The sequence below is a fragment of the Maylandia zebra genome, linkage group LG9, assembly GCF_041146795.1.
Source record: "Maylandia zebra isolate NMK-2024a linkage group LG9, Mzebra_GT3a, whole genome shotgun sequence".
In the NCBI taxonomy this organism is placed as follows: Eukaryota; Metazoa; Chordata; class Actinopteri; order Cichliformes; family Cichlidae; genus Maylandia; species Maylandia zebra.
In genome coordinates, this window is record NC_135175.1 from 9798212 (window position 1) to 9811563 (window position 13352).

The 13352-nt window shown below is 43.4% G+C and overlaps 2 protein-coding genes across 2 annotated transcripts; one reads left to right on the forward strand and one right to left on the reverse strand.

The window, feature by feature from the left end:
- Positions 1-1356: 1356 nt before the first annotated feature.
- Positions 1357-6378, reverse strand: LOC143420229 (leucine-rich repeat-containing protein 31-like). Its single transcript, XM_076887969.1, has 5 exons — positions 5914-6378; positions 4683-4785; positions 4193-4357; positions 3893-4048; positions 1357-3619 (listed from the first exon to the last, which is right to left on the reverse strand). Exons 2-5 carry the CDS (start codon positions 4735-4737, stop codon positions 3162-3164), a joined length of 834 nt encoding a protein of 277 aa, XP_076744084.1. The 5' UTR covers positions 4738-4785; positions 5914-6378; the 3' UTR covers positions 1357-3161.
- LOC143420549 (DIS3-like exonuclease 1) lies at positions 4801-13094 on the forward strand. Its single transcript, XM_076888741.1, has 7 exons — positions 4801-4829; positions 7168-7431; positions 8614-8768; positions 8944-9122; positions 9213-9358; positions 10022-10193; positions 11762-13094. The coding sequence occupies exons 1-7, from the start codon at positions 4801-4803 to the stop codon at positions 12077-12079; spliced, it is 1263 nt and encodes a 420-aa protein (XP_076744856.1). The 3' UTR covers positions 12080-13094.
- Positions 13095-13352: the final 258 nt, after the last annotated feature.

A 13352-nucleotide genomic window follows, 5' to 3' on the forward strand; every position in this document is an offset into this window, starting at 1 on the left:
GTGGGAGCTGTTCCCACGGGAGCCGCCTCTCCCAGAAGGTGACGGGTCTTTTCCACCTGGACGAAAGATGGGGGCGAATGTGAGGTGGGGAGAAGAGGGGAGGTTAGTCATGTAAAGTCTGTACTCTAAGAAAAAACTTTTTAGAATAGCACTTTGGTCTTTGAGCTGAAAAGTCATTTTTCCCTCAATGATATTAAACAGATTTATTTCTTTATGAATCTTTTAAGGCCCCACCTCCTGCAGCTGCTCCATCTTCTCCAGCTCCCACTGGTGCTCTAGGATGAGGCTATCTCCTCTGGGCCTCCAGCCGGCCAGGTTCTCCTCTCCACGCACATAAGCCACTGATGTGTCCAGGACCTTCCTCCTCCTCCTCTGCATCCCTGCTCAGGACATGAGCCCTCATTAGGATGAAGCTCTCCACAGAATTATGATAAAACAGCTGCCGTTCTTTAAACATGTTTCATGGCCGCTCACCTGGGCTTCCAGTGTCAGACATCTTACACAAGCTCAGCTCGTAGATCCCAGTCACTCGGTTGCTATAATGAAGCAGAAGTTTTGAACAAGGAAACTTTGTAACGAAATGCCAACGACCGCCTGTCTGTTTTCAGGGCTGTATTTGAAGCCATGCTCCAATCAGGCAAAGTTTTAAGTGTTGCACATTTCGATGGGTTTCTTTCAGCTGACATAGTTTCCATTTGGGTCATGTGGTGTTAGATACCCCAGCGTGTGGTCATAGGGTGAAGAGCCCGGACGATTAGTGGGATTTTAGGTGTGGTGTAAAAATGACGCTGCAACTTTAAAAACGTTGTTGCTTTAAGGATTAACGTACAACCATACTTGGGCTGAGTTTGACACTGGTTCTCTTCAGTAATTAAAATAGCTTTAACACATGATAAGATCAAATGTCAGCTACACTGTGACAGTCGAGGGGCCACACTCAGATATATTTATTCGCTTGTTCTCTTTGTGTGATAAGAGTTTCCATCTGAATTTAACCCCTGTGTGGGGCTGATCTTTCATTTCATTTTATTTCAAGCTCAGATTCTTTGCCTTTGGCACATTTTCTGTGACGAGACTTCAAACCATTCCCACCGTCCTTATTAATCAACATGGTGAAGTGATTCTTCGCAAGGTGATGGGATAGGAAGAGTTTCAGAAAATGAGGCCTTTTGTCTTTATTGGAGAGGTCAGTGCAGACAGGACGGATGGGGGGAAGGCGAGGGGGGAATGACACACAGGAAACGGTGTTGGTCAGACCCAAAGACAGGCGTGGGCAGTGAGGACTCTCACCTTCAGACTCACTGTCTAATCAGTCTGACAGTGAGTCTGAAGACAGAGCAACCCAACACACGTTACTATGTTCATCATCATCATCATTGTTTATTTATATAGCACTTTAAAAACACACAAGGCTGACCAAACTGCTGAACAATAGAAACATAATAGATACCATAAGAATAATAAATACGATATAATAATAAACATAGCGAAAAACAATAAAATACAAGTCAGTCAACCACTGAGTCAAAAGCCAGTGAATAAAAATGCTTTTTCAATCTGGATTTAAAAACCAGCACTGATGTCGATTGCCTAATGTGAAGAGGAAGATTATTCCAAAGCTTAGGAGCCACGATAGAGAACGCTCGGTCTCCTCTCAGTTTCAGCCGTGATTTGGGGACTGAGAGCAACAGCTGCTCAGCTGACCGGAGCGAACGAGTGGGGACATAGGGCTTCAGCAGGTGCCAGACCATTTAAAGATTTAAAAACCAATAAAAGAACTTGAAAATGAATCCTAAATTCAATTGGAAGCCAGTGCAGGGAGGCCAAGAGTGATGTTATCACTAAGCAGGACATTAAATCAAATTAATGAGACACCAAAACAAGAGCTGGAGCCCAAGACAGCCATGAAGTCACAGTGTACACAAATACACAAGAAACACAGAAACCAGCTGGGTGGATGTGGCTCGGGAACCTTCTGTTACCTTGAACGTCGGTGTTTTGAACGCTGGCTGCTCCAGTCTGCTTGTATTTGTCCAAGATTTCCCCTCATATCTTGGTTATGGTTATTTTTTCTTTTATTAAACTGATCACACTCCTGTTTCATGAATAGAAAAAAACCCCATCAGTGTATTTTCACTTAAACAAGCAGCTGTTTTTTTTGCATTAAAGTTATATAAAAATGTAACAGTGCAAATTCCTCGCTGACAGTTTAACCAAAAGGCATTTCCAGTGGAAAGTAGCCGACATATTCTCAGCATAACCATGTATAATATCCACAAAACCTGAGAAGGTTGGAGAGAAGGTAGGCGAACTCTGCTGGGATCTGCGTTTAACAAAGTGTCTAAAGACGAAACAAAGAAATCTTTCTGTAAATGTTCAGATGCACAGACTGGACTGAAAAAGAGTGAAAAAGCAGCTAACGTCCAAAAATAAGAAAACTTTGAAAGAACTCCAAAAAAACCTGGAGAACTTTTGCTCAAAAAACAGTTTTGTTTTTTTTAAATTACAAGGCAATCTGACAAAATGTCATCAAATGAGACTCAAGACTTCTGCAGGTCTCTGCCATGACTCAATTTTTTTTTCTTAACGGCAGAAACAATTGTTCCTTTTTTACTTTGTTTCTATTTTCTCTTCTTGTTTTTATCTGTTGAACAACAAACAACATTCATGCTGATTCACATAATATCCTGTCTCTAATCTCTGGGATTTCCTCGTAGCTCTTTGATGCAAAGAACATCCATCAAACGCTCCAGCTTGTGCTCAACATCATCGTGAACGGTGAAGGTACTCTGACGAGAAAATACTCAGTCGACCTTTTGGTTGATTTGTTAAAGAACCCCAAAATAGCTGATTACCTAACAAGGTATGCAGATAATTCACAGCTCTTTTCCTGAATAGCTGCTTTAAAACTCTGCTGAAAGCCTTTGTCCATTTCCAGGTATCCCCACTTCTCGGCATGTGTGTCTCAAGTGTTAGGACTGCTGCATTGGAAAGACCCAGACCCTGCAGCCAAGGTGAGAGACGACAAATATGATAACCCACACCAGCTGTGCTTAACTCTGTAAGTTCCCAGTATTCCCTGAAACCATCACGTGTGACACAGTTTACATCAGACGTGATGCAGCTGACCTCAACACTGACCTTCTTGTGGTAACAGAGACTTAAAAAAATAATAATAAAGCAACAAAGTGGGTCGCTCTTTGACAGTAAATTCCAGTGCGGTCCGCTCCAATCTCCTCAGGCTGACTCTCTTCTAGGCTCTCCTGACTGTTCCCTTTACATGCTGATGATGTGTCTTGTAAATCTGGATCCCTTTCCAGCAGGACGCTCCTCTTTTTCAGACAGTACCTGAGCTGCTCTCTCTCCTGACAGTCAGCTGTCCACCTCTGCATGGCCAGTCGAGCCAGCGCCGGCATTTGAGGCAGAGCTCGGAGCAGAGCGGGCAGCCAGGCTGAGCACAGAGCAGAGGTTGAAGGTCGCAAACTGACATCCACGTCTTCCAGAGAGCCCAGACCTCCTGCTGCAAACAGACTGCACCAACCGTTGTCTCCCACCAAGCTGTTGTAGGACAGATCCAGTGCACGGAGTGAGGAGAGACAGCCCCGTCTGCACACGGCAGCTGCACAGAGGAAGAGGACCCATTGATAACTGATCACTTTATGCCTGTTCACTTTACTGTTTTGTTCACAATGTTTCTGATGGAGACAAAAATAACACCGAATAGTTTCATTGTTTTGTTTTATACGACAGCTACAGATGCTGGCAGCATGAAATAAATGAAAGAAATATCAATTTCCTTCAGGCTTTACTTGTCTTAATATACATTTATGCAGCCTAATGATCCACTACAGACCAAAAAAGAAAAAGTATAATGTCATTGTGTGTTAGTTACCCAGATGTTGCATGTCATCAGTGGTGAGCTCGCAGCTGCAAAGACGGAGCTCGCTGACGACTGATGGCTGCAGAGCATCCAGCAGGAGCGCCAAGTGACCGCCAACCACTTTACACCAGGAAATATCCACCGTGCGCAGATAGGACACCGCCAGGGCTGATGCATAAACACAAAGTTTTCACCATTTCAGGCTAGAGGGTGGAAGAGGTATTCAGGGAGAATGACTTGAAGGAAAACTTCTATAAATAAACAAGTGTGTGTGTGTGTGTGTGTGTGTGTGTGTGTGTGTGTGTGTGTTACCCAGAGCAGTGAAGGACTCGTTGCTCATGTAGCAGCTGTTGAATGGCAGCCTCCTCATTTGTGTCGCAGGGAGGGCGGAGACCAGCAGGTGGACCACACCTCCCACTTCCTTATTGGATGACACATCAAGCTCGGTCAGTGCAGTGAGAGAGGGCAGCACCTGGACTGAAAAACAACGAGTCACATGACTGCTGCAGCGAGCATGCGATTAGTGTCCGGCGTGTGAGATTGGTAGCAACTGACTCAGAGCCTCTAGATCATCTCGCGTGAGGCAACACAGGTGGAGGTCGAGTCTCTCCAGGTGTGTGACGTGAGCCAGGTGAAAGGTGAGGCGGCTCAGTCCACCAGCTAGAAGCAGCTTTACAGTATATTAATCAGAACAATGCTGCTCTCTAATGTATCTTGGTAAAGCGCAGAAAAATCTAATGTTTTATATGATACAGTGTGATTTCAGTAACATATCATAATGGAGGCTTCAGCAAGTACTTACGAAGGAAATCTTTCCTCTGCTCTTCAGTTAGTTCATCAAATACCTCCCAAAACATCTGTATGGTGGGGTGGCGGTCATGATATCTCCAACCATAACTTGTGTTCTGAAAACAGTGAAAATGACTGTTATAATCATAGAGTTTGTAAGGTCAGGCATACACTATGTTGCCAAAAGTATTCCCTAACACATCCAAATCATTCAATTAATGTGTTCCAATCACTTCCATGGACACAGGTGTATTAAATCAAGCACCTAGGCATGCAGACTACTTCTACAAACATGTGTGAAAGGACGAGTCGCTCTCAGGAACTGAATGAATTCCAGCATGGTAATGTGATAGGATGCACCAGTGCAACAAGTCCAGTCATGAAATTTCCTCGCTATTAAATATTCCATAGTCAGCTGTTAGTGATATTATAACAAAGTGGAAGTAATTGGAAATGACAGCGAGTCAGCTGATGCTAAGGCTCATAGTGCACTTAAGTCACCAATATCTGCAGTCTGCTGTTGTTACAGATGTCCAAACTTCATTGGTTTCCATGGCTGAGCAGCTGCATCCCAGCCTTACACTGACAAACACAATGCAAAGCGTCAGATGGAGTGATTTAAGCATCTCAACACTGGACTCTAAAGCAGTGGAGATGTGTTTACTGGAGTGACGAATCACACTTCTCTGACTGGCAATCCGATGGATGTGTCAGGGTTTGGTGGTTGCCAGAAGTACTTGTCTGACTGCACTGTGCCAAGTGTAAAGTGTGGGCATGTGTGCACATGGCTGGGCACCAGTGCACAATACAAGGTCCATAAAGACATGGATGAGTGAGTTTGGTGTAGAAGAACTGGACTAGCCTGCACAGAGTCCTGACCTCAACCAGATAGAACATCTTTGGGATGAATTAGAGCAGCAACTGTGAGCCAGGCCTTCTCCTCCAACGTCAGTGTCTGACACCACAAATGCACCTCTGGAAGAATAGTCAAAAAATTCCCATAAACACACCTAAACCTTGTGGAAAGCTTTTCCAGAAGAGTGGAAGCAGTTATAGCTGCGAAGGGTGGGCTGACTATTATATTATACTATCATACAAAAGTCTGGATTAAGACTGAGATGTGACACAAGTTCATATTTGTGTTAAAGCAGCCGACTGAATGCTTTTGACAGTATGCAGTACACAGTTATTGTGCTACAGGACAGCTGTGAAACTACAGCCTGTGTCTGTTTGGCTGACTGTACCTGTTTGAACTTTTCCCAGTCATGCACGTCCTGGCCGACCAGCACTCCCTGCAGCTCCTCTGGTCGAAACAGCCTCACCAAATCCTGCTCACACACCAGGAAGAAGCCTCGCTTGAACTCCTGGAACAGATTCTCCACTGATGTGTTGAAGATACCATATTTCTAACATGTTCAGGACTCAGTACAATAACTGAATGAATTTAGACGCAGGAGTCTTCCAGGTCTTTATGTTTAGTTTGGTTTTTTGCTGTGTTATTTACAGAATTACAGATGGATACCATATATTTCTTTTCATCGATAATAAATTATAGTACGGTCTAATAGAGACGTTATTTTTAAAATCAGGCGTCTAAGCAGAACACGTTCCTCAGCAGAAAACATTTTATCAGAAAGTCATTTCAGTGAGAATATTGGAATAAAGAAACCAAGCACTCCACTGTGAAACCACTGACAGTTTTCACATTAGATCACAGCCATTTATCTACAGCGGCTGGTCGGCCATCTGTTAAAACCTCATATGGACAATTCCTGTTGTTCTATAAGATGCTCTCTAATAGGATGTCTTGGATTTATTTATTATTCAGTTATTGCATTCCTGTTATGGCTGTACGCACACAGAATATTGATATGAAGTAAAAATGATTCTCTCGGGTTGCTTCTGGGATAGTGGAAAAACCAATATATTTCTAAAAGTGTGTTTAATGATTGAGCTGCCACCCAAAAATCAAGTTCTTATCTTGACAAAGCTGGATTATTGACCGCTGGTGAAACATCTGTTGTCCTGAAGGATAAGGACAACAGATGTTTCATCTTGATCTATTATATAAAACGGCCAAAACTGTGTTCAAATCCAAACTTTCTGGCTTCTTTTGGTTCCTGCTGAAGTGCTTTGGGTCCCCTCAGTTCATCCTTAGTCTGAGAAAAGTTTTGTTCTCTCTTTAAGGCACATTTCCTTTGAGCTAACTTAAACTCTGATTGGCTGTCCACTATAAACAAAAAGCATGAACAGCAGATCGGTGGAGTTTCTGTGCCCATGAGCAGAGCTGTGTGCCTGTTAGGGATATGTGTTCTTACTGGTATGATAGAGAGCTGAACGTAGGAAAGACAGTAGACTGTTTTCAGGTTGAGATTCATTCACATTTGGTTCTCCGTGCAGCATTTGTTCCGGTGGAATGGTGCATGTTCAACTGAGTTAAAGTAAACTGTAGTAAAATGTGGCCCACTGATGCATTTTCATATTCTTTTTCATTGAAGTCACGTTAGAAGCATTTTCCCTTTTCAGGTGGGTGCCCAGCTGGATGAGGAGAGGAACATTACGGCCCTGGTCCCTCGTCAGCCCCTGGAGGTCCATGAGACCGTGGCAGAGTGCATGATTTACGCCAACCACTGGGTGGCCCGCAAGATCCAGGAAGCTTTCCCCAACCAGGCCCTTCTAAGGTGTCACCCACCACCACAACAGGAGCTATTCAACCAGCTGGTGGACACTGCAAAGGCCAAAGGTTTCACCATTGACACCAGGTAATGTTTTTGACTGTTCAGTATAGAAACTGAGGAAATGCATATTGTAGTCCAACGCACATCATGTTCAGACACACAAGTGTGTGAACCTGAAATGTTTGATAACACGGGGACACACTCAGGTGTCACATGAGCAGTCAGACAAGAAGAAGACATGTTCCTTCAGCTCAGGTTGAGGTTGAAGCCAAATATGCTTCCAAACCAAAGACTAGAACATATGATGAAGCATATCTTGCCTTTGGCTTCAGCTTCACAACAGCTGTCGTGGCAAGGTCGGTCTCCCCGACAGAATTAGTTTCCCCTGCGTCGGGAGCACACGCTGGGCTGTCCAAATCACGGACAAACAGGATCCCACATTCTTGATTTTCAGTTCACAAACACTTCTTATAACGACTAACTACTCCTGAAACTTTGGAGGTTTTAGCTCTTTACACAGTAAAGTTACAGGATAAATATAATTATCAGGCAAAATGTCCTTCGTTTGTTAAAATAATCCCGTCTGATACCACGAGAGGACAATAAATATTTCATTTTCTGTTGTAACCCTTAAACTGAATGGTAATGTAACGACACTCAGGTTTCACTTTTTTACAAAACTAAAACATCACTACTTCCACGTCTGACTGTTTGTAATGGAGGCGGCGTAACCTGGATCCACACTCCGTGCCCAGCGAACGCTCGCCACGCAGGGGGAACACATGCTGTCGGCGATGCCGACCTCGGCACAACGCTGATCCTGCCGCAGTTTGTTCCCCGGTTCAAATCCCGGACAAACAGGATCCCACAGCTGTTTATGCTTTTAAACCCGTTTTGCACAGAGAGCAGTGTTGAATATTCTCACACGGGAACAAAACAAACAACTCAAATAATTAAAGATGGTTTGTTTTTCTGTTTTTTAAAAGAGGCAGTGATTTATTTAATTACAACCTGTAATCTATTACAGTTAACTTTTATTTGTTTAACTGTTTACAAAAGGTCTGAGGATCTGAGGCGTGGAATGAACTGCAATGGAGTTTGAAAACAAAATATGAATGTGCGGTTGGAGGATTGTGGGGGGGGGGGTTAAACCAACAGCAGAACCGGTCCCAGGACAAGAGACATGGTGATGCAAGTAGCTTTGTGTCACTGACTGCTGAGATGAGAGGCCTCACTCATCCCTGGTTTCTGGCTCTGTTCCTTCAGGTCCAACAAGGCTTTAGCTGCCTCACTGGACCGAGCTGTGGACCCACAGGACCCCTTGGTGAACAGGTTGTTCAGAATGATGGCCACCACTGCTATGTCACAGGCTCTGTACTTCTCCACTGGTGCTCATCCTCAAGACCAATACTACCATTATGGTACGATACCGCTGCACAGCTTTTATTGGCTGCACTAGAGTTTCAGTGTGACTGTGGGTCAGTCCATCCATCACACGTCTGCACACACTTGTCCAACGTCTGTTGTTTGTGAAGAATTATTCGACTGAGAACTAGAAAGAAGGCTAACGTGCTGATATTTGCTTCGTTGTCGTAGGTCTGGCTCTGGATCGCTACACACACTTTACCTCACCCATCCGTCGGTACGCAGACATTGTCGTGCACCGCCTTCTTACCGCAGCCCTGCACATGCAGAGGGGCGTTGTATCTGGTAAAGCACCAGCCAGTAACAAAGAAGTGGAGGAAATGGCTCACCATGTCAACAGCAAGAACAGGGTCAGGGGTGTTTTATTGTTTGTGTTTTTCAATGATTCACCTCTTACTCTATTAACAGAAGCTGTGCTGACGTCTGTGTTTCATTTGCAGGCAGCACAGGCAGCCCAAATGCGATCCACAGCACTGTTTCAGTGTCTGTTTTTCAGAGAACGAGACCCTCAGACAGACCCGTGCTGTGTGGCTGACGCTGTTGTCTACTCCATTCGAGACAACGGTGTCTTGGTGTTTATCCCAGAGTAAGAACCTTCAGTCCTGTGTTTTGTTCTGCAGTCTTCTTCTTTTCCTTTGTTTAATGGAGCTGTACAGCAGCTCACAGACGGCCAACCACTCGTGTATTTTTAATAGACGAATTCAAAGTTTATGACAATGAATGAATTTGTTGGAAGATGTAATTGCACGCTAATCAATGTATATTTAACAGTATACACGCTAGTTTTATTTTCTCTTAAAAAACCTCAAAATGAGTTTTAAATTGTATAAATTTACTAAACTAATTCCTTAAACATTTATTGTGAGCAGGGAAAATCGGCTAAAACCCCGAATCTTTTCTCTACCAGGCTTTAAATAAGTTAATTGCATTGCTGAAGTTGAGTCTGTGGGGAGGGACGGTGCTTTGGAGCCAGCCTTGTGTTTGTGGCACTTCTACGTTAGCTTAGCTAACCTCTGGAGGTTGCTGCTTGTTTATTGCAAGGAAAGTGTAATTTAATAACATCAGTGTTCTCCATGCTTGTGGTGTTACAGGGATATGCAATATTAACAGTTTATTAAAATGTAACCTGTGGTCATTTTGAGAAGGCTGTAGAATCCATGTAATGATTAAAATCACAGGGCGCAAAGCAGGTTGAGTAATATCACTGAGTAAGTAAGGCTGCCTCTGACCACAGCCATGTTGTTCACAGGTATGGTGTGAGGGGGCCTGTGTATCTGAAGAACAAAGAGGGCCTGGTGGTGGTAGCGGGACAGGACGGCAGCTGTGATTGGCAGGGTGGCACTGTGCGAAAATACCCGGACCGCATTACCACCACCTCCAGCTGTGGCACCTCCACCTTCAAACTGTTTGACCACATCACCGTAAGTCACAGAAAACGCTAATCAATCATTTTAGAAGGTTTCCAGCAATGCAGCGCCTAAAGGCGACGATTCCAAATATATATGCATGAGTGTATATGAATCACAGGTTCATACGACTACTGGATCTTTTGTGGTCCAACATTAAGAGACGTTTTATGATCTTGTTGTGATAAAGTGTTGTGTGGTTGCTGCTTTGTTAGCTAATCTCAAGGTAACAAAACGTCAGTAAGATGAATGAGACGAAAATGATTCCTGAAAATAAATCATTTAAAGTTATTCAGTTTATTGTTTTTAAATATTATATGAAAACAAAAACATAAGTGTGGGGGGGGGGAGGCTCTCCTCCAAGACAAGAAATGTAATGCTTCCAGTTTGTGGCGTTTCTACACAAACCTTTTTGTAAAGGGAGATAAAAAATGACAGTGGGCGGTAATTGTTTTCACATAAACGCCTTTAAACGCTGCACGGTCGCACTCTCTCTCTCGCACTCGATAAATGATCCATTGTTGCTCTGCACACGTTTGTTACCACAAACGTCGCATGCACTTATGTCATTGTCATGAGACACTCTTGCAAACAAACTCACGGTTTAGTAACACAGTAGAGCAGCGTGTTTACGGGACAGTAAAAGTAATCTAATTACCTTTTTTGCAACAGTAATCCCTTACTTTACTCGTTACTTGAAAAAAGTAATCTAATTATGCGTTGCTGCCCATCACTGGCGTCAAGTTATATTAAGTTCAGGCATGTTACACACGATGATTGTGAGGAATAAGTGCATGTGATTTAAGCAAAAAGAGCAGGAAACATTACCCTAAGGTTAGCTAACAAAAAGAAACTGAAGTAACGGTGTGTTATTCTCACATCTTTGGCTTTAAGACATGAAAAAGTGACAGAGTACTGCTGCTTCCACTGTTATCAACATCTTTTCTTTCTTTCATGGACTTATCCTGGGGTCATAAATGTCAAAGGGCAAAGGCAATGCTAACAACATAGCTTACTGATGGATGATGATGGATGACACATGTGGCCAAAACAAGATAGAAAGAAACATTAGCCCAAACACAAGTTGTCCACCACAGCATTGACTGCTGTCAAGCTATGATCATATCAAACAAAGAGATGATGATGATATTCAACAAACAAATCAACAAAACAACAACCTCACTGTGACACTTGACCGAGGTCACAGTGTTAATGAATGTTTTTCTCCCCCTCTGCTCCAGTCTCCACGTCGTGTGAATGTTAGAAAGCACAGTAAAGAAAGTTCGTGTACGGATGGATGAACGTTTGTTACATTGGATACGTGTGTGTAACATACGTATCCAATTTATCCTATTTATGAACAAAATTGTGGCACAGTCGGAAACTTCTCCACTCTACACCACTGTCTACTTAGCTGTGACGCTGCGCACAGTGCTGAGAGGACTGCTGTTATATATTACGTCACAAACCTTAAGTGGGCCTGTCTTTGCATAGCATTCCATTAGACTATTTTCAGTAGGTGCCATTACTGTGTAGTGATCGAACTGAGGAATACTGTGACTTACGTTCTCTGCTCTCTTCAGGTTCGTATTTCTGTCCACTCTTCAACTTGCCACGCTGACCGTCTAAACCTCGAGGTCATCAGCAACAAGCCTCACCACAGTGCCAAGTCCCAGCAGCCCAGCCCTCAGGGCCGCAGTCAGCTGGTCAAAGAGGTGGTGCGTCAGAATGAAGAGGCGCTGGCTCAGGAGAAGACAGCCCGGCGCCCCAAACTCTCCAAAGAGGAAAGAGAGTTTCGTCAGAGCAAAACTCCCAGTCTGTACTCTATTCTGGAAGAAATCAGAGAGTTGGCTCTGATGGATCTGGAAAGGGCTTCACGCCTCCCGGCAACAACAGCATAGAAACGCTGTAGCCCAGCTTTACCTCCAAGCAGACACTTGTGAGAACTGCACGCTGTGCGCTAACAGAACGGTGATCATTGAAGATCACTCGTGCTGAGTCATCCAGGTCATTCTTGTAGCTCCAGATTGTGTGTGGACAAACCACACGAGTGTGTGAAGTCACAGGAAAGCAAACACAATATTAAGTAAAAACATGTCCCGCCATCTTTTTAGAAACCAGAGTCAAACCGAATCAGTGGATACGTTTTGTAAAAGTTAGTTTTTAAAATCACATCAAGTTAAACTTAGTTGTAAGGAGGATAGGGAACGTGTTAATGCCAGTGAAGTGTCAGCAGTTACTTTGACAAGACCTAGTACTCACTGCAAATGTGGTTCAATCCTGCAGGAAACTAGTCAACTGCAGCAGGTTAAAGAAGTCTGGTAACAAAAGGCTTTTCTCTCAGCACCAGTGATCTCAATATCTCACTGGTGGGATCAATGTCTTGTGTAAATTAAATGTCTTGTGTTATAGAACCATTTTTGGTGAGTTCACACATATTGTACTACCTGTGACCACTTCATACAAAACCCAGCACGAGTATTGTTCTGGAGATGATAAAACGTCCACTCGTCCATTTTCTTCTGCACGTCCTGGAATCTGTCCCAGCTGTCATAGGGTGAGAGGCAGGATACGCCCTGGACAGGTCACCGGACTGATAAAACTTCATGTCACTCATTAGCAGACTTTAAAATAAACCCGTAGAGTAATGAAATACACCTGAGGTTGGTTGTGTTGGAAGTGATGTATAAAACTAGGATGTATTTATCTTATAGTTTGTATATCAAGAGCCTGTATAGAAGACACCAACACCAAGGACATTTTTATTGTTTGAACTGGTAAATAATCAGAAGCGTTTTTTGGTTTGTGGATTTTAAGATTGTTTTCTAGAACTACCAACAGAAATATGAACTGTACATAACTATTTCAATATGTGTGCAGTGGCCTGTAATTAAAAATGGTGTTTTCATTAGCGCAGATGGAGCCACTTCATCGTGTTGCGTTTCATGTCCCTGCAGTAGCTTAAGAAAGAACTGTTCATAATTGAACGAGCACTTAATGCTTGGAAGAGGGTGATGGTCAGTTGACAGCTCACATACTACACACACACAGAGGCCTTTTATAGAAACATGTTTGCAACCAAAATTCTGCCAATAGTGAAACTGGAGAAAGAAGATGCATCAGAGCAGGAACTGTGGATCAGTTCAAATATTTTTCTGTAACAGATACCAACAC